The sequence below is a fragment of the Meles meles genome, chromosome X, assembly GCF_922984935.1.
Source record: "Meles meles chromosome X, mMelMel3.1 paternal haplotype, whole genome shotgun sequence".
NCBI lineage: Eukaryota > Metazoa > Chordata > Mammalia > Carnivora > Mustelidae > Meles > Meles meles.
Window position 1 is genome coordinate 60,209,338 of NC_060087.1, and position 20,538 is coordinate 60,229,875.

The window sequence follows — 20,538 nt, forward strand, 5'->3', positions numbered from 1 at the left end:
CTTTCCTTATCTGTACTAGGGCTGTACTGTGGGACCACACTGTGCTGAGAAGCTCCCTGAGGCCCCTCAACCTGAGGTGCCTGCCACAAGCAGTTCACTTCAGGAGCAAAACCCTCTGAATACGATTCCAAAGTCAGCAGAGACTTTGCGTCGGGAGAGGCCCAAGTAAAGAGGAGAAAGTCCCTGGGTTTTTCCTACATTCATGGAGCTTCCTAGAAGTGATTAATGGTCACTGGGGCTTGGGGACTAGGGATATGAGATGGGGCAAGTGTCAGGGTTTTGTGTATATTTTATACCTTAGGGGAAATTTGTATCCAGAAATAATGTCTTTGCTTTAAGGTTGGTGTGGGGGTGATGGGATAGGTGTTTAGAATCAGAGTAGATAGCTCCTCATAAATACATACTTAGTTATAATACAAGAGAGATTGTTGAAGATGACATGATTCTTTTTTTCATTATGGAAAACGTTAAAATGAGTTCAAGAAAAAGATGCAGTATTGGCAGCCAAGAGGCCGTAGAGAATAAATAAATCTTGTGGAAGTAGCATGAACAATAGAAGAAAGTCATGTTGGGTCTACAATTAGAAAAGGATGAGGATATGATGGGAGTTCTGCAGAGCAATGTTAGACTGAGAGCAACTGAGTAGTTGCTCAGAAAAGCCCTAGGGATTTCCCCAGGGTTCAGGGACTTGGGATGTCCACAAAGAAGATTATTGGCAATGGAGTTGCTACTCAACTTTTCCAACCCTGCCACCACTTTCACCAGATCTCTTTGACACCATTACCACTGGTGGGAGTGTTGGAGCTGATGATCATGGTTAATGGGTCAGAACTAAATCACCCCACCCATACCCCCTAGGTCAGAGTTGCCTCCAAAGCTGCTTCCACTAAATATATCCCAAGCCCTGGAAATGGCATTGGAACAGAAGGAATTGGACCAGGAACCTGGAACAGGTAAGTGGGTCCTCAGTAGGACAGGCTTTGCAAACTGGAATTTAGGGCAAGTGGCAATTAGGTGGAGGGAATAGATAGGTTCCTGACTCTGTTTCCTTTGCCCAGGACTTGACAGTAGTCTGATCCAGACTGGTTCCAGCTGCCAGAATCCAGGATGTGATGCTGTGAGTGAGAGCTTATAGGGGGTGCAAACATGTAGCTGAGAGATACTATACCTGGGATAACAGATAGGAGGGTGTGTGGGTATACTTTAGAATAACCTGATTCTTCTGATTCTCCTTTACCCATCTTAGATTTACCAAAGCCCTGAGAGTGATACTACTCCATGTACCTACCACCCAGGAGCACCTCGCTTCCATGAGGGGTGAGAGAGGGGACTGGGTATGGTCTATAAGACCAGTTTCTCCCACTGTTGATAAGGGGGGCATGGGGACTCATGGGGAGGGGAAAGGAGATTCAGTTGAATTATCTTCCTACCTCAGGATGAAGTCTTGGAGCTGTTGTGGTATCCAGACCCTGGATTTTGGGGCATTCCTGGCACAGCCAGGATGCAGAGTTGGTAGGCATGACTGGGGGAAGCAGGTAAGCCCCAGCTTTCCCAAACTTTTGATTAGAACCCAATTTCAGAAATAATTTCCCCTCCTTGTACCTCATGGCCAAGCTCTCTAACTCCTCCCTTTTGTACAGACCAAATAAGATTCTGTTCCTTATCCTCAGCAGCCTGGAGGCTTTGCAATATGAAGTAGTATTAATCTTTCTGAGATTCTGTGTCTCTTCTCTAGGCACACCTGAGAACTTTCCTTGGGTTAAGAGTTTGTTCTTACCACACACATTTCACATCTTCTCTTTAGCTGCCAGCGTCTTGCCGTCATGATTGGCATCAGACAGATTCCTTAGTAGTGGTGACTGTATATGGCCAGATTCCACTTCCTGCATTCAACTGGGTGAAGGCCAGTCAAACTGAGGTGAGGAATGTCTGATCCTGGATGGCAGGCTGGTGAATTGGGTGATACTACAGTTTTATAGGCAGAGTTGCTGTATGCAACAGACATGTGGGCTCCATAGTCCCCTGAGAGGAAGGTAGAACTAGTAGGTCAGGGCTATCTGGCTGACCTGTGGATGTAGGGCTCACACCTCTGGGCTGGTTCTCTTACCTTCTGGGATTGTTCTTACCTTCTGGGATTGTTACTACCCCTGTAATTCTTTCCTCTCAGCTTCATGTCCACATTGTCTTTGATGGTAACCGTGTGTTCCAGGCACAGATGAAGCTCTGGGGGGTAAGTGAAGATAAGGGACACAGGAGGGGGAGGAACATGGGGTGAAAAGAAGGGCCAGACTGGAATGAATAGCGGGTGTCTTGAGGGAAGGAACTCCAGTGGGAAAGTAGAGGTTTTCTCTTCATTTGCTTAGTCTTTCTTCCCCTTTCTCTCCCTTTTTTCTCTCCCCTCCTTCTTCTCTTCCTCCTTCTCTCTTTCTTATTATCTCATTTTATTCCTTCCCTATCTTGTTTTGCCCACCTTACATTTGTTTATTTTTCTTTGTCATTCATTACTACCCCACCCTCACCCAAATCCTTTTGATTTCCTCATTTTCTTCTTCTGTGTTCCTCTATCTTTTCCTCCTCCTCAGGTCGTAAACGTGGAGCAGAGCTCTGTCTCCTTGATGCCATCTCGGGTTGAAATCTCCTTGGTCAAGGCTGACCCAGGATCCTGGGCCCAGCTGGAGCACCCCGATGCACTAGCTGAGAAGGCTAAGGCAGGGGTTGGGTTAGAGATGGATGAGGAAGAATCTGAGGATTCAGATGATGATCTGAGCTGGACAGAGGAGGAGGAAGAGGAGGAAGCAATGGGGGAATAGGGACACCAGTCAAGTATCTAGATAAGACATCAGTGATTCCCTTAGAATCTCAGAGACCAGGATATGGTTGGCCATGTGGTGTCATTGAGCAGCAGCAGGCTGAAGGAGGGGAGAACAAGTGTCCAAACCATGCTGTTTTTTCCCTTAAATAAATCTTGTATTCTGCAGTTTCACATAGTGTCGTTCTCTCACCTCACCAAGATTGTATTCATTCCTCCCAACTTCTGTGTGTCTTTAACACACGTGTGAAAACAAGCACATGTACATTCAATCTGTTCTTTATAATCACCAGGTAATCTACTGAATACTTATTGTGTGCCCAGTTGTGTATTAGGTTTTAGAGCTATCTTTTTTTTAATATTCCGTAAGAACCATAACACTATTTTTTTTAACTTTTTTAAAAAAATTTTTTTTCCAGTGATTCATCAGTCAGTTTAGAGCTATCTGTCTGAGAAACAAAAGACTTATTTGTTCCCCTCAGGGAAATTATAGTCTGGCTGACAGACTAATCCACATGAAATAATAATAAACATTATCAGGTGGTTTAACTGAGTGTTAAATTGTGCAGTACTGTTATTAAGACCTATAGTTGTTGAGAGAGAGTGGAGCGATTAATGTGGACTATAGCAGAAAGGGAAAGCTCCATGGAAGAATGTTTTTTAATAGCTATGTTGGGATACAATTCACATACCATACAATTCACCCATTTAAAGTGTAAAATTCAGTGATTTTTTAGTATACTCAGAGTTGTGCAACCACCATCAATTTTCATCACTCCAGCAAGAAACCCTGTACCCGTTAGCAGTCACTGTCAGTGTCCCCCCAAAATCATAGCTGTGGGCAACCACTAATCTACTTTCTGACTCTATGGGTTTTCCTATCATGGATATTTCATATGATTGGAATCATATAATATGTGGTCTTTTGTAAGAGGCTTCTTTCACTTAGCATAATTTTTTCATGGTTCCTCCATGTTGTAACATGTATCAGTACCTTATTCCTTTTATGGGTGAATAATTTTCCATTGTGTGACTATACTACATTATGTTTATTTCGTCAACTGAGGTACATTTGGGTTGTTTCCATTATTCTGAATAATGCTCCTATGAACATTTATATACAAGTTTTTATGTGGACTTTTGTTTTCACTTCTCCTGGATATATACCTAGATGTATAATTTCTGGGTCAAATGGTAACTTTAACCTCTTAAGAAACTACCAGACTGTTTTCCAAAGGGGCTGTACCATTTTACATTCCCATCGGCAGTGTAAGGGTTCCAGTTTCTCCACATCTCCAGTAACACTTGTTATTTGTCCTTTTTTTAATGGGTGTGAAGGGGAATTTCATTATGGTGTTAACTGCATTTCCCCAATGCTAATGATGTTGAGCATCTTTTCATGTGCTTATTGGCCATTTGTGTTCTTATTTGGAGAAATGTCTATTCAAGTCCTTTGCCCATTTGTTAACTTAGGTTGTCTTTTTATTGCGTTGTAAGAATTTTTTTAATATATTCTGGAGACAAGTCTCTTGTCAGATATATATGACTTGGAAATATTTTCTCCCATTCTTTGTTTTGTCTTTCTACTTCCTTGATTGTGTCCTTTGGTACACAAACGTCTTTAACCTCTATGAAGTCTAATTTATCTTTTCTTTGGTTGCTTATATTTTTGATAACCAAAGCATTGCTTATTAATTCGAGGTCATAAAGAGGATTCGCTCCTATGTTTTTGAAGGGTTTTATAGTTTTACATTTAGGTCTTTGATTCATTTTGAGTTTTTTGTATACGGCATGAGGTAGGGACCCAACTTTATGTTTTTGCAGTGGATATCTAGTTGTCCCCGCACCATTTGTTGAGAAGGCTATTCTTTTTTTTCTTTTTTTTTCTTTTCAATGTAACAGTATTCATTGTTTTTGCACCACACCCAGTGCTCCATGCAGTACGTGCCCTCCCTATTACTCACCACCTGGTTCCCCAACCTCCCACCCCCGCCCCTTCAAAACCCTCTGGTTGTTTTTCAGAGTCCATAATCTCTCATGGTTCATCTCCCCTTCCAGTTTCCCTCAACTCCCTTCTCCTCTCCATCTCCCCATGTCTTCCATGTTCTTTGTTATGCTCCACAAATAAGTGAGACCATATGATACTCTCTCTGCTTGATTTATTTCGCTCAGCATAATCTCTTCCAGTCCCGCCCATGTTGCTACAAAAGTTGGGTATTCATCCTTTCTGATGGAGGCATAATACTCCATCGTGTATATGTACCACATCTTCCTTATCCATTCGTCCATTGAAGGGCATCTTGGTTCTTTCCACAGTTTGGCGACCGTGGCCATTGCTGCAATAAACATTGGGGTACAGATGGCTCTTCTTTTCACTACATCTGTATCTTTGGGGTCAATACCCCGCAGTGCAATTGCAGGGTCATAGGGAAGCTCTATTTTTAATTTCTTGAAGAATCTCCACACTGTTCTCCAAAGTGGCTGCACCAACTTGCATTCCTACCAACAGTGTAAGAGGGTTCCCTGAGAAGGCTATTCTATTCCCACTGGGTTGTCTTGGCACCCTAGTTGAAAATCAATTGACCAAAAATGTAAGGGGTAAGAAATAAGTTTTGAATGAAAATTTTTAGAAATGAGAATTTTTTTTTTAACAGGAAGCTTTCTACATTTGTTTCTTTTTTTTTTTATAAACATATAATGTATTTTTATCCCCAGGGATATCGCCAAGTTTACACACTTCACAGCACTCACCATAGCAGATACCCTCCCCAGTGTCCATAACCCCTTTCCCCCTCTTCCAAACCCCCTCCCCCCAGCAACCCTCAGTTTGTTTTGTGAGGTTAAGAGTCACTTATGGTTTGTCTCCCTCCCAATCCCATCTTGTTTCATTTATTCTTCTCCTATCCCCCTAACCCCCCATGTTGCATCTCCACGTCCTCATATCAGGGAGATCATATGATAGTTGTCTTTCTCCAATTGACTTATTTCACTAAGCATGATACCCTCTAGTTCCATCCACATCGTCGCAAATGGCAAGATTTCATTAGACATGAGAAATTTTGATGGGTATGGAAGAGTGGGGAGAGCCAAGCTGAGGCTGGAAGGTGTTTTGTTTTACTTTTTGTGTTTTATTTTACTCAATGTAAAATACTCAGTGCAGAAGTATGTAAAGTAAAAAGTAAATGTTACTCTTTAGACGCTTTCCAAGCTTAGTCCCTTTGCTGTTTGTAACTGCTGCAAACATATCAGACAGAGGATGTGTTTAAGGGAGGGAACAAAAAAGTTAGTTGAGTTAAGCTGGATTGGGAGGAGGCTAAAATTCTAGATTAAGGATTTTGAACATGATTTAAAAGAGAGAGTTAAAAGAAACTCATAGCACACTATATTGAACTTAAATAAAATTTTAAAAAGAGAAAGGTAGTATAGGCCTTTTTAAAATGTAGATTCTTTTTTTAAAAAAATTATTTATTCATTTGAGAAAGAGAGAGTACAAGCAATAGCATAAGCTGTGGGGAGGGACAGAGAAAGAGGGAGAAACAGATGCCCTGCTGAGCAGGGAGCCCAATGCAGGGCTCCATCCCAGGACCCTGGGGTCATGACCTGAGCTTAAGGCAGGTGCTTAAATAAGCCACCCAGGTGCTTCATTAAAATGTAGATTCAGGCGCCTGGGTGGCTCAGTGAGTTAAGCCTCTGCCTTTGGCTCAGGTTGGGATGGAGCCCCCCCCCCATGGGGCTCTCTGCTCAGTGGGGAGCCCGGTTCCTCCTCTCTCTCTGCCTGCCTCTCTGCCTACTTGTGATCTGTCTGTCAAATAAATAAAATCTTTTTAAAAATAAATAAATAAAATGTAGATTCTTAATCAGAGGAGTGATAATCTCTTGAGTCTCCCTTGAGTCAGATTTACTCCCTCAACAGGGTGGCCAGGAATCTGGGAGATTCAAACTCTAAGAAACTTCACACTAGGAAGTTTCACCAAGCCTCAAAATGACCTCAAATTCTTTTCATAGCACCCTTTCCTCTCAGTTCAGATTCAAGGAACGTAAGGTCTCATTGGGAGCTAGAAGTAAAATGGAGGTGGGAGAACGGACATGGGCAACAAAGGAAAGGGGTCACAGGATAGCATGGCTGAGAAGTTGGAGATTGAGGCAAGATTAGGGGATATTGGAGAATGCATCCAAGGAATGCATCTCTATCTCACAGAGAAGTTTGATCAGAGTTAAAGGGGCTTCCTGGACTTTCAGGATATTCAGCATTTCTGGCTCATTTCTCTGTTCTCATTCTACAGATTTGAAGTGCAACTAAATTTTCCCCTTTGACCTGAACCTTTTAGGTTCTTTCAAACCCTGGCAGCAGTTTACTTTTAATGTCATTTTTCTACAGGTGAGTTGACATCAAAGGGGCTTTGATGGACATTTTAAAAATTTAGAGGTGTAGAATGCATATAGAAAAGTGCAGAAAGTGCACTGATCTTTAATGTACAACTTTTTTCTATCTTAATCAAAATCAGGGGACCAGCAACTACCCAGAATTCCTGGAGAGGATGAAGGTGAAGAATCAGAAAGTTCAAGTAACCCTTGTTGTATATAAACTTGATCTATAAAATTTGAAGTTTACAGAATTAATAAAGTATCATACTTACTTTACATAGTCCAAAGCCTAAAATGTAAGAAAGTTTCAAACAGGTGCACAACATTAATAATAATAACAGCAACAATAACCATAGCTACTGTTTCTCATACAAACTAACCTGTCAGGCACTATGCTAAGTGCTTTGCATGCATTATCTCATTTACTTCCCTACTTCCTATCATCAGATGTACATATAGGTTCACATTGGCGCAAATCCTCTCCTAACTTCCTTTACACTTCTCATGTCTTCCCATTGTGCTTTGTATCCTGTTCCCTCACACCTTCCCAGAAACTTTATACTATTAATTATCCTTTCTCTCTCCTATTTATTCAACCTTTCCCTCTCATTGGATATTTTCATTGACCTTTAAAAATGCTCAAGTCTCTGATTTTACAAAAACAATTTCACTAGACTACATAACCCTTTCCAACTGCTACTTAAGTGCTCGCTTCGGCAGCACATATACCAACTGCTACTTAATTTCTTTCTCTCCTTTATAAGTGAACTTTCTAAAAAAAGATTTTATTTATTTGACAGAGATCACAAGTAAGCAGAGAGGCAGGCAGAGGGTGAGGGGGAGCAGGCTCCCCACTGAGCAGAGAGCCTGATACAGGGCTCCATCCCAAGACCCTGAGATCATGACCTGAGCGGAAGGCAGAGGCTTAACCCACTGAGCCCCCCAGGCGCCCCTGAACTTCTTGAAATAACTATTCATTTTCTATTTCCACCTTCCTGTTCCCTTCAAAACACACTTTAATCTGACTTCCAACCCGCTCAATCTGTGGTGATAAGGTCACTTTGGGCCATCAAGTCACTAAATCCAGTGGAAACTTTTTGGTCCTTGTCTTACTTGATCTTACATGCAAAGTGTCAACTCATAATGGTTTCTTCCTTGAAATACATTCAATACACTGGCTTCTATGACCCATGGCTCCTCTTGGTTGTCCTCCTACTTATCTGGCCACTCTTTTCGGTCTCCTTTGCAGGCTCTTCTTTTTCTTTTTTTTTTTCTTTCTTTTTTTTTTTTTTAAAGATTTTTATTTATTTATTTATTTGACAGACAGCGAACACAAGTAGGCAGAGAAGCAGGCGGAGAGAGAGGAGGAAGCAGTCTCCCTGCTGAGCAGAGAGCCCCATGTGGGGCTCGATCCCAGGACCCTGGGATCATGACCTGAGCCGAAAGCAGAGGCTTTAACCCACTGAGCCACCCAGGCGCCCCAGGCTCTTCTTTTTCTACCTGGCCATCAAATGATGAAGTTCCTCAGGACTTAGCCCTAGTTTTTCTCTCTTCCTATATATAACTCTTCTAGACATTCTCAGTTATGCCCATGACTTCAAATACCACCCACATCCAGATGACTCACACATGTTTATCTCTAGGTCATAGCTTTCCTTTGAGGTCCAGATTTGTATATTATATTAATAATAGCTAACACATATAAAGAACAGTGTTTGGCATATATAGTAAGTACTATATAAATGTTTGCTGTTAATAGTACTACTATTACTCTTCTTTCTCGTCACCAAAAGCTTTCACTTCAGACTATTAGGTTGGGGTGTTTTTTTCTCTTAGGAGGGACACATCTTCAATATCCTGTTCATAATGTTTCAATAAGAAAATGGGATTTTCTTGACAGTCAGGTTTTGCTAGTCCACAAAGTGATAACATGTTTTGTTGTTGTTGTTGTTGTTGTTGTTGTTGTTTTAGTGATAACATGTTTAACATACCATTCATTGCCTCAGCGCTAGGATTAAGGGAGATTGTATTCACTTGCTGAAGGAATAAAACATCTTGTATAGAATGCCACTGTGCTAAACACTTCCACCCACATTATTTTACTTAATCCTCACACCTGCTCTGTGAGGTAGGTATTATTATCCCAGATTTTTATAGATGAGGAAACCAGGGCTCAGGGCAGTAAATAGCTTGCTTGAAGTAACATAGCTACTGATTAAAACTTATTCATTGGGGCGCCTGGGTGGCTCAGTGGGTTAAAGCCTCTGCCTTTGGCTCCAGTCATGATTCCAGGGTCCTGGGATCAAGCCCCGCATCGGGCTCTCTGCTCAGCGGGGAACCTGCTTCCTCCTCTCTCTCTCTGTCTGCCTCTCTGCCTACTTGTGATTTCTGTTTGTCAAATAAATAAATAAATAAAAACAAAAAAAACCTCATTCATTGCTGAGAGCTGTCCTAGCGCCATTTGAGAATATCCAAATCCTAAGAACCCAATGGGGGGTCTTAGAAGAGGAGTCTTAGGTGCCAAGCATAGCACCAAGCCACTCTAGTCTAGCAGAGTCCCTTTGACAAGCCTATCTAGGCAACAACAAAGCCCTTGGTGGATCAGTGATACCTCACATTGATGTAACACCTTCCCAAACAACTTTTACACCAGATTCAGAGTTACTATTTCTGGGATCCTTGCCTCCACTATCCCCTTTCTCCCTTTCTGCTTCCCAAATCCCAGAACACTTGCTACAGTGAGAACTGAGCAGACCGATATAAATTCTTGTTGTCCATGTCCAATTTCAACTTGGCCCTTGCAGCTGCTCAGCAACTCTTTTATTTGTCTCATATGTCCCCTGTCACTCTCCCCACAGATCTTAACAGATCTTCCTCTTCTCAAGTTCCAGCTCCTCCTGTTCTACTCCTTCAGACTAATACACACACTTTCTTGAGATGCTTGACAATTCAATAACATTATTTTAAAGGGTTTTTTTTTTCTGTAGAGAATTTAAAGCATATACAAAAGTAGACAGAATAGCATAAAAAACCCCATTTACCACACACCCAGCTTCAACTAGTATCAATTCTCACATACTCGTTTCATCTATTTCCTCCTTTCCACATTATTTTGGAGCATATCCCAGGCATGATATTATTCCACACTTTTAATATTTCAGCATGTATCTCTAAGAGGTAAGGATCCTTTTTTTAAGAAAAATCATAGTTGTAATACCATTAGCATACAGGGCGCCTGGGTAGCTCAGTGGGGTGAGCCTATGCCTTCAACTCGGGTCATAATCTCAGGGTCCTGGGATCGAGCCCCGCAGAGCCCCACATTGGGCTCTCTGCTCAGCGGGGAGCCTGCTTCCTCCTCTCCCTCTGCCTGCCTCTCTGCCTACTTGTGATCTCTCTTTGTCAAATAAATGAATAAAATCTTTGAAAAAAAATACCATTAGCACACAAAAAGCAATATTCCCTTTAATATCATTAAATGCCAATCAGTATTTAAATTTCCAATAGTTTCGGGCGCCTGGGTGGCTCAGTGGGTTAAAGCCTTTGCCTTCGGCTCAGGTCATGATCCCAGGGTCCTGGGATCGAGCCCCGCATCAGGTTCTCTGCTCAGCAGGGAGCCTGCTTTCTCCTCTCTCTCTCTCTGCCTGCCTCTCTGCCTACTTGGAATCTCTGTCTGTCAAATAAATAAATAAAATCTTAAAAAAAAAATTTCCAATAGTTTCATAAATGTCAAAAGAATTTTTTACAGCTTTTTTGTTTGAATCAGTATCGAAATAAAGCCTACACATTGTGATTGGTGGATATGTATTGTATGTCACTTTTATCTATCTTTTTAAAGTAAGCTCTATGCCCACTGTGGGGCTTGAACTCATGACCCAGAGATCAAGTCATATGCTCTACCCACTGAGCCAGCGAGGCACCCCATATATCACTTTAAAACTAAAGATTCCCTTTTATCCCTTTTTTTCTTACAACTTTTTATTGAGGAAATCAGATTATTTTCAGTAGTTTCACACAGTCTGGGTTTTGCTGATTGCATCTCTGCTGTATAGTTTTAAATGTTTCCTTGACCTCTGTTATATATGTTGGTAAAATCAGTGTCTGTACCATGCACCCTCTATATCCATTGTCCTGTTTTCAGTGGGATGGGGAAATTGTCCATGTGACCAAAGAAGTGGAAGGTGTCTGGCTTGGCAAGTGACTCAGGAAAGAGCTAGGACTCTTTAGCAGTACTGAAACAGATGGTTGGGGTCAGAGCTCAATAAATAGTAACGGAGGTCCAGGCAAGATAGGATGGGTGAGGGGCTGTGCAGTGTCAGATTTCTACTCTGCTGGTATGTTGAGCAGGGCAGGCAAGGAAGAGGTGATCAGGCTGAAGTCAGAACTGGAAAAGGAGATGTAGTACTTGAGGCAGCAGTTGGGATTATTTCTCAGGGGATTACTCCACTTGTTATCTCCTGTTTTCTAAATATATCTTATCCATTTATTCCCACCTCTGTGCCTTTGCCCAGGAATGTTTCCTCTGCTTGGAATATCATCTCCTTTGTCTCCATTTATCCAAATCCTATTTATCTTTAATGGCCAGTACAAGCTCTTTGTTTTCCATACTTTTGCTTGTGGAATCATAAAATATCTCTAAAAGGGTAAATAAGAATATTGGTTGCTTGGGGTACCTGAGTGGGTCAGTTGGTTAGGCATCTGACTCTTGGTTTCGGCTCAGGTTGTGATCTCCGGGTCACAGGGATTGAACACTGTCAGGCTCTGTACTCAGCACACAGTCTCTTGAGATTCTCTCTCTAAAAAAATAAATAAAACCTAAAGAAAAAAATACTGATTGCTTTTCCAGGAAGGGAATTGGATGTCCAGAGAACAGGGCTGGAAGGGAGAAAGACATTACTGATCTGTTGCAGGAGGGACAGTTAATTTGATGAAAATGTCTGCTATGAATTTGGTAGAAGTAAAAGCAGGGAGATTGAGTAGAATGAGGATGGTCTGGAACAGCCTCTGCAGGGAGAGTGCCGGAGAACGTATGAGACAAATAAAGGAGTTGCTGAGCAGCTGTAAGGGCCATTTTGAAATTGGACAGCATGAAATTATGCTGTTCTGCTCTGTTCTCCCTGTAGCAAGTGTTCTAGGATTTGGGGAGCAGAAAGGTAGAAAGAGGACAGTGGAAGCAGGGATCCAAAAGACCATAACATTGAATCTGGTGTAACTGGGAAATAATAACTGATCTGGATAAATTGAGAGGTAAAGTACATAAGGGTTCCACTAAGATTAGAGTTGAAGAGATCAGAGACATAAAAGTTGTTTGGAGAAGCGTTACATCAATGTGTGATATGAGTGATTAACCAAGGCCTCATTGGTTCCGAGATAGGCTTGGCAAAGGGACTCTTCTAGGACTCCAGGGTCCTTAAGTTTTGGATATTCTCAAGTGGCTCTAGAATAGCCCTTAGCAATGACTGGGGTTTTAAGGAGGAATTCATCATTGAACTTGGAGCTTCTGCAAGAGGCATGGTGGGAAGAGTAGCAAAAAATTAATCTACTCTTTATTGAGCCTTTACTGTGATCTAAGCACTGTAATAAATCTGTCTATTCTGTTATCTTTTTCTATCTCTATATAATATATACATGTATCTCAAATGAGAATATATATTTAATTCTCAGAACAGTGTATTAAAAACATTATTATTATTATTATTATTTCTTAAGGATTTTATTTATTTGGGAGAGAGAGACAGAGATAGAGAGAGCACAACCTGGGGGGAGAGAGAGAAACAGGCTCCCTGCTCAGCAAGACCTTGGGATCATGGCCTGAGCCAAAGGTAGATGCTTAACTGACTGAGCCACCCCGGTGCCCTTATTATCATTTTTATAAAACACGAAGAAATTGAGCTTCAGGGGGGTTACATAATTTTCCCTAGGTCACACAGCTATCAGGTATCAGAGCCTGGGACACAAATCTAGGTCTTGACTACATAGCCCATGTTCTTTGGTGTTCCAGCGGTACTTTCCAACAAACACCTCCCTCCACTAAATGAATCCTATTTTGCGTGTGACATCTGTAATTATGGATCCATTGTCACCAAAAATAGTTATACACCAAACTGAAAACTTTTGATGAGTAAGGATTTAATTGAGTAGGATGGAAGAGATAGTTGAAGGCAGTGAAACTAATTGAAGATAATTGACAGTGGTCCAGGGGAGAAAGTTAAGGCTGCAGACTAAGTGGGCATGGTAGTAAGAATGGCGGAAGGAGTCATAGATGTAAGAGGCATGTCTTAGTTCAGGCTGCTGTGACAAAGTATCATAAACTGGGTATTTTATAAACAACAGAAATTTGTTTCTCCACAGTTGAGTTCTGATGAGGGCCCTCTACCAGGTGGAGAGCAGAGAAAGGAAGCAAGCTCTCTCATGACTCTTAAAAGGGTACTAATCTTATTTATGTCCTCATCTAATCCTAATTACCTCCCAAAGGCCCTACCTCCCAATACCATCATATTGAAGGATAGGGTTTCAATATATGAATTGTAAGGGGACATAATCCGTCTGTAATAAGATAGTCCCCAGGTAAGAATGAAAGTAATGTGGCCATGCACTTCTGTGTTTCTTAAACTTAACACAACTCACTCCTTCCTTGATGTCTCTGTAATATCTGATCCCCCTACCTGGAATAGTCTCCTTCCAGGTTTTTGAATAGCTGGCTCCTTCTTTTCATTCATATTTCAGCTCATGATAGGTAACCAATTCATTATCTTGAAAATTAATTAATAGAGAGAATCAAGCATTTATCCTGCCTTTCCTATCTGAATTGGGTAACAAGATAGATGGGGTGGTACGTCTTTTTGCAAAACTATTCCAGTGAATGAAAAGAAATAATAAAATCAGAACATCACTTTTTGGCAATCCTTGATAAATAGCTATAAATAGTAAGCATCAACAACTTTAAGATTATAAAGAGAGTGCTTTAAGTGCTTTAAGATTAGTAAGAGATGTCAGACCTTGTGTCCATCCTATAGTCATACCAAAGAGATGGAACCCAAGTTTGATTTAGTCTTTCGATCCAGCTGCCAGTTTGTAGGAAATAGAGGAACTGCACAATGCCTGTGTAATCAGCAAAACCCACAGTGAGAAGCTTTACAGGTCAAACCGCTCAAGTTCCTCCACAAAAGAATTACCTCTTAGAGAGGCCTTTCTTGACCATCGCCTCTAAATTAGCACCTTCTGTCCATGTTACTATCACATTATCCCGTTTGATTTTCCCCATAGCCTTTATCATCAGCTGAGGTTTCTTTACATGAGGAACAGTATAGCATTAACAGTTAAGAGGATATACTATAATATCAGCCAGCCTGGATTCAAATCGTTACTCCTCCACTTACTAGCTATATGACCTTAGACTACTTAAGAGCTATGTGCCTCAGTTTCCCCAACTGTAAAATGGAATTAATAATAGTGCCTATATCATAAGGTCATTAGTAGTATTAAATGAGTTAACATATCCTTAGAGCTTAGTATAGTTTCTGGTATGGAATAAGCATTATAAAAATGTTAACACTATTAATGCATAATCAGTTTTTTATTTGTACATTATTTCTTTTACTGGAATATAAGTCTGTACTTATGTGCTATTCCCAGAACCTAAAACTGCCTAGCACATATATGAGACATGCTTAATAAATATTTGTTGAACGAAGGGCCTGAATTAGAGTAGCATAGAATAGACAAGAAAGAGACACGTAAGATATTATTTAAAAAGAAATAAACCTTGGACTTAGAGATTTTTTTTCTGATATGGGATGGAATGGTGTAAGATGACTACTCCAAGTCTTCAAGTTTAAGTAATAGGTAGAAGGTGAGTGCTTTTAACAAAAATAGGAGAAGTGGGAACTAGAAGTAATATTTGAAAATTCTGATAATTTTATTTTAGATATGAGCTTGAAATTATGGCAAAACATGAGTAGAAATGCTAGCAGAAAGTTAATTATAAATGCAAAATTGAAATTCATAAGAAAAGTCAGCACTGAAAATAGATTTGAGCATCATCTTCATCAATGTGACACTTAAATATTCAACTTTCATCTTTAAAAAAAACAAAAACTCCAAAAGTTGAATAAAATTGAAAATAAAATATTTGAACCCTTAAATTATCCTACAGAGGAAGTCACTGTATGCATTTGCAAACATTTTTATTTTATTTTTTTGACAGAGATCACAAGTAGGCAGAGAGGCATATGGGGGGGCGGGGAATCAGGCTCCCTGTCAGCAGGGAGCCTGATGCAGGGCTTGATCCCAGGACCCTGGGATCATGACCTGAACCGAAGGCAGAGGCTTTAACCCACTGAACCACCCAGGTGCCCCAATTTGAAATCATTCTATGGTATTTTTCCATTGCTTGCTTAATCATTAAATATGTCACTTTATGGTCCTTGAAGATATTTCCATGTCAGATCTCAGACATTCTTTTTTGTACTATATTGTACTTGATTGTACATATATGCCATAATTTATGTATCTGTTCCCCTACAGATGGACACTTAGGTTGTTTCCAAGTTTTTGTTATTACAAATTATGCAGCAAGGAAATCATTTTACATGTATCTTTGATTATTTGTGCTAGTATTTCTTTTTTTTTTAAAGATTTTATTTATTTATTTGACAGAGAGAGAGAGATCACAAGTAGGCAGAGAGTCAGGCAGAGAGAGGGGGAAGCAGGCTCCCTGCCTGATGCAGGGCTCAATTCCAGGACCCTGAGATCATGACCTGAGCCGAAGGCAGAGGCTTAATCCTCTGAGCCACCCAGGCGCCCCTGTGCTAGTATTTCTTTTTTTTTTTTTTTTTTTTTTTTTTTTGGGAACATTCACGCAGTTGTTTTTATTTATTCAACTATAAAGACCGCGGCAATTTTTTGATGGGTAACACCTTAGATCAACACTAATTATATTGCTATAAATGTGGTTGAGGATCAGAAGAGGATTGGGGGGAAAAAAGGGAGAATAACAACAACAGAAGTCTTCAAACATTGAAACAAAGAAATACTTTTTTTTCCTTTAATTAAAAGCTACTCTCCTGTAGGCTTCCCTAGACTGGTCTGCAGTCTAAAGAGATAGGAAAACAAGGCTCTGGGCATTCTGAAGCGACCGCAGGTTAAGCTACGATGCCAAGCGGGAGACTGAAACCCTGATCTGGGGGTCTATCTCAGGCACGCTCTGGGAGCACAGGCAGATTCTCAAATGTTCTCTAGTGTTCCTTCCTTTTCACCAATTCAGTATCCCCTTCTCTGGCTAATTCAGTGCTGGACACAACCCTCTCCCTGCCTTTCCTGGTTATAGTGTCGTGTAGGGGGCACCTGATAGCAATGTGCAGCTTCTGCTGAGCCTGGAGAAGGAGCCGGACTAGCTCTGACCCACCTCCTCCTCCTCCTGAGAGCCTGAACGGGAGGGAGGTGCTGAGGAAGGCCTCTTGGGCGATTGAAAGGTCTGGTGCACCAGGAAGGGCACTGCTGAACCTGGGGAAACCTGGGCATCAGTGGCCTGTGAGTTCAAGTGGAAATGACCAATCAGAATCAATCCATATCATTGGGAAAGGTCAAGGGAAAAAAACAGCTTCCCCTCCAAAAATAGTAGAGGGGAAATGAGGAGAGAAGAAACCAAAAATAGAATGGCATAAAAAGTGATATGCGTAAACTTCTTTTTGTTATCACATCTAACTATAAGTTTCCTAATAAGTCCAGTTACCAAGTTGAATTGTGTGGGATAGAGGAGAGAGGCCAACCGGAACTTCCCTCAAGAGTTCACAGCCCCAAGCTGAGAGGTCCTAGGTTTGCGCTGGGGGAGCCCCTTCTTGAATGAGGGCTTGGGGGGGCTGGGCTCCATGCTGGCTCCAGTTCCATTGGTCCCTGCAGAGGGGGCCTGGCCCCGTTCGCTAACGTTTCCTGATGCCTGGGATGTAGCGCTCTGGTACCTGGAACCAGATGAATACCAGGAACTATTTCTGTAACGACCCACACTGTCATGTCGCCCTTGGTTCATGGCATCAGTGGACTTTTGGCCTTGTGGCCTGTAGCCTTGTCCTCCTCGTCTGTTCCCCGGCAATACCTCTCGATGAGGCTGGTAGGGCCGGCCGCCGGAGCTGACTGGGGCTGCGGGAGTCTCTCCTGGTGCGGAGTTTTTCTTGTTAGCGCTCGTCGGGCTGGAAGCAGAGGCACAGGTGGAAGAGGAAGCAGCAGAGGCATCACATGGGCCACTCAAGGACACAGATGTCACTGAGCTACACCGGGATCTGGTTGAATAGCTGTTCTTTGGGTGGGACACTTGCCCAAATGACTCAATGTCCTTCTTTAGGGTCTCTACATCACAGGTGAACCGAGCTACTCGTCCCAGATCCTCATCGTATTTGCGCTCACTGACAAAGTGCTTGATATCAGCTCTGAGCTCAACCAATTGCTCCTCTGACATTCGAACAGCCACATCAGTCATCTTCTTTAGAAGTTCGGCTTTCTTTTGTCGGCTGAGCAAAATTTCCATTGCTTCGGCTTTGACTTTGTCCATTTCAGCAAGCAATGCCACTTCTCGATCCATTAAACAGCTCTGCAACTCGGCAAAAGCTTGTTTCATTTTCTTAATGGAAGCATCCATCTCTTCTTTAACTACAACTCGATACCGTGCAAGAGACACTGTGCACCGCTGGAGGTCTTTCACAGATTTTTCAATATTGGAACCTAGCTTTTTGTTGGTGGAGAGCGGAATGTCTTCCATCCCCAGATTTGCAAACTGAGGTGCTGTGGTTGGTCGTGAAAGAGTTCTGTTAGCATTCCTATTTTGTTGAGAATTCTGAGTCGACTGCATAGTCAAGGACTTAGGCTCAAAATCAGAGATGCCATTCTCCAGCATGGACCCTGCTCTACCCAGCATATCTGGTGTGGCAGACTCAGGATCTTCCAGTTCTCTGGCATCTATTGAAAGTATCTCCATACCCTCATTGAGAGAGTCCACAGACTCAGTATCATTGATGGCACCGTTGACATGGTAACCATTAATACCACCTTTCTCTGAAGAAGCCACAGACTGTTCCTCTTGAATGGAAACCGATTTACTGGAATCTGGGATACTGTTACTTGGTTCTGCTGAAGGCTTGGGTTTGCTTTTCTTCTTTTTGTTCTTTTTCTTGCCTGTTACTGTCCATTCTTTGAGTACTTCACTGGCACTACCTTCCATGAACGCCTGTACTGTTTTGTCCACACAATTATCAAAGTGCTGCAAAACCAGGATGATTTCATTATTGCTCTTATTGGGAACTATTGCACGCACCGCATTTATCTTCTCTTTCATGTTCTCAAAAGCTCCTCCCTGGGCCAATACAGTATTGGACTGCAAATCGAAAATGAATCCTGACGTATCCTTCTGGTTTTGTTTCCTAGACATTGTGGTTTCTTTGATCTCAAAATTACAGATGGAAGTATCCTTCTGCCTTGTCTGGGTTCTGACCGTAGTTATCTCTGATTTAAAAGTAGGCAACGGAAGTCTGCAGTTGGAGGTGATAAATACCAAATCGTGGTTATCTGAAATTCTGCTCACTAGCTGTTGATCTCCTTTCCTTCTCTTATATGAACTTCTTTCAGGAAATATCATTGCAGACATTCATGTCTCTTTCCCCAGGGAGATTCTAGCCGGCACCCCCGCAGTCGCCGCGTCCCCCCAGTTCCGGGCTCTGCGTCCCGGACGCTCCAGGGTTTGAGAAGAGGAAAGGGTGTGCTAGTATTTCTTAAAGATAGATTTCTAGAAGTGGGATTGCTAGAAAGAATGATACACGTTTTTATATATCTAAAATGTTAATAGATGGTCGCCTGGCTGGCTCAATCAGAAGAGCATGTGACTCTTGATCTCAGGATCATGAGTTTGAGCCCCACATTGGCATAGAGATTACTTAAAAATAAATTTTAGGGGTGCCTGGGTGGCTCAGTGGATTAGGCCTCTGCCTTCAGCTCAGGTCATGATCTCAGGGTCCTGGGATCGAGCCTCACATCGGGCTCTCTGCTCCGCAGGGAGCCTGCTTCCTCCTCTCTCTCTGCCTGCCTCTCTGCCTACTTGTGATCTCTCTCTCTGTCAAATAAATAAATAAAATCTTTAAAAAAATAAAATAAAAAATAAAATTTAAAAAATGTTAATAGGTGTTACTCAATTTCCCTCCACAAAAATGATTCCAATTTACATGGCCATTGGCAATATTTGAGGTACCAGTTTCCCTAATACCCCTCAATACTTTGTTATCAATTTAAAAATATTTATCAGCCAGATGTGCCAATGATTGTATCTCATTTTTATTTTGCCTTTCCTCAGATTACAAGAAAGGGTGAGGGTTGGCTGGGTGGCTCAGTTGGTTAAGTGTCTGACTGTTGATTTCGGCTCAGGTCATGCTCTCAGGGTCCTGGAATTAAGCCCCAAGTGGGGCTTCACACTCAGTGGGGAGTCTACTTGAGATTCTTTCTCCCTCTCCCCACCCCCACTTGTACTCTGTCAAACAAATAAATAAGATCTTTAAAGGAAAGCAAGGGGTGAGGGTTTTTTTACTGAATATTCATATATAGACTTTTGGTTAAACTTAGTTTTCAGTGGTGCCTGGGTGGCTTAGACGCTTAAGTGTCTGCCTTTGGCTCAGGTCACGATTCCAGAGTCTTGGGATCGAGCCCCCACATTGGGTTCCCTGCTCATTGGGGAGCCTGCTTTTCTCTAAAAAATATAAACAACAATGGTAATAATTAATAAATTAACTTAGTTTTCAGCCCCATGTGTCATTCATACTCTTGTTGTCTTGGATCCTGGAGTCTTTCCATAGTTTTATTGGTAAAATTGCCCCTTCTCATCTGTATCCTTTTTTCCCCCCCAGTTTTTGTTTTGTTTTGTTTTGTTTTGTTTTGTTTTGTTTTGTTTTACATAAACTCCATGCCCAGTGTGGAGCCCAACCCGGGGCTTGAACTCACAGCCCTGAGATCAAAAGATGGCCACTTAACTGACTCACGCCCCTGGGTGGCTCTGTATCCTTTGCACTAGACCAGAATTTCTTCCTAGCTACTATTTCAGGTACCATTTCTCAAATGGCTTTCCTGGTTCTAGAGAACACCTGGAACTTTTTGTCCTTTGGGTTTGTACATACTTTTTTTATTAGTATACTTTTAGTAGTGTCTCATAAGGGTTCTGAAATGCTATATTTTTCATAAATTCCCACATAAGGGGTGCCTGGCTGGTTCAGTTGCAAGACTAGCATGCAACTTGGTCTTGGGGTTGTAAGTTCAAGCCCTATCTTGGGTGTACAGATTACTTTAAAAAATAGATAAATTCCCACATCTAACTGTCTCTCTATTCAGTTCCACTT

At 41.7% G+C, this 20,538-nt stretch overlaps 2 protein-coding genes across 11 annotated transcripts in view; one reads left to right on the plus strand and one right to left on the minus strand.

Moving 5' to 3' along the window:
- ITGB1BP2 (integrin subunit beta 1 binding protein 2) overlaps positions 1-20,538 on the plus strand; it is a 33,731-nt gene that overhangs the window by 1,071 nt on the left and 12,122 nt on the right. For 5 of the 10 annotated variants that reach the window (XR_006816830.1, XR_006816832.1, XM_045994911.1 and 2 more), the window contains exons 4-10: positions 20-165; positions 859-953; positions 1,059-1,117; positions 1,247-1,317; positions 1,436-1,535; positions 1,805-1,918; positions 2,168-2,230. Coding sequence is in view for 7 of the 10 variants with exons in the window: in XM_045994911.1 (XP_045850867.1) it covers positions 20-165; positions 859-953; positions 1,059-1,117; positions 1,247-1,317; positions 1,436-1,535; positions 1,805-1,918; positions 2,168-2,230 (648 nt within the window). In the remaining 3 variants the exon portion in view is untranslated. Of the gene's footprint in view, positions 1-19; positions 166-858; positions 954-1,058; positions 1,118-1,246; positions 1,318-1,435; positions 1,536-1,804; positions 1,919-2,167; positions 2,231-2,582; positions 3,123-20,538 lie in introns of those variants that run through there. The other 5 variants (XM_045994910.1, XM_045994912.1, XM_045994916.1 and 2 more) reach the window with 3 other exon arrangements.
- On the minus strand, positions 16,834-18,888 carry LOC123934811 (spermatogenesis-associated serine-rich protein 2-like). Its single transcript, XM_045994907.1, has one exon. It carries the CDS (start codon positions 18,804-18,806, stop codon positions 16,953-16,955), a length of 1,854 nt encoding a protein of 617 aa, XP_045850863.1. The 5' UTR covers positions 18,807-18,888; the 3' UTR covers positions 16,834-16,952.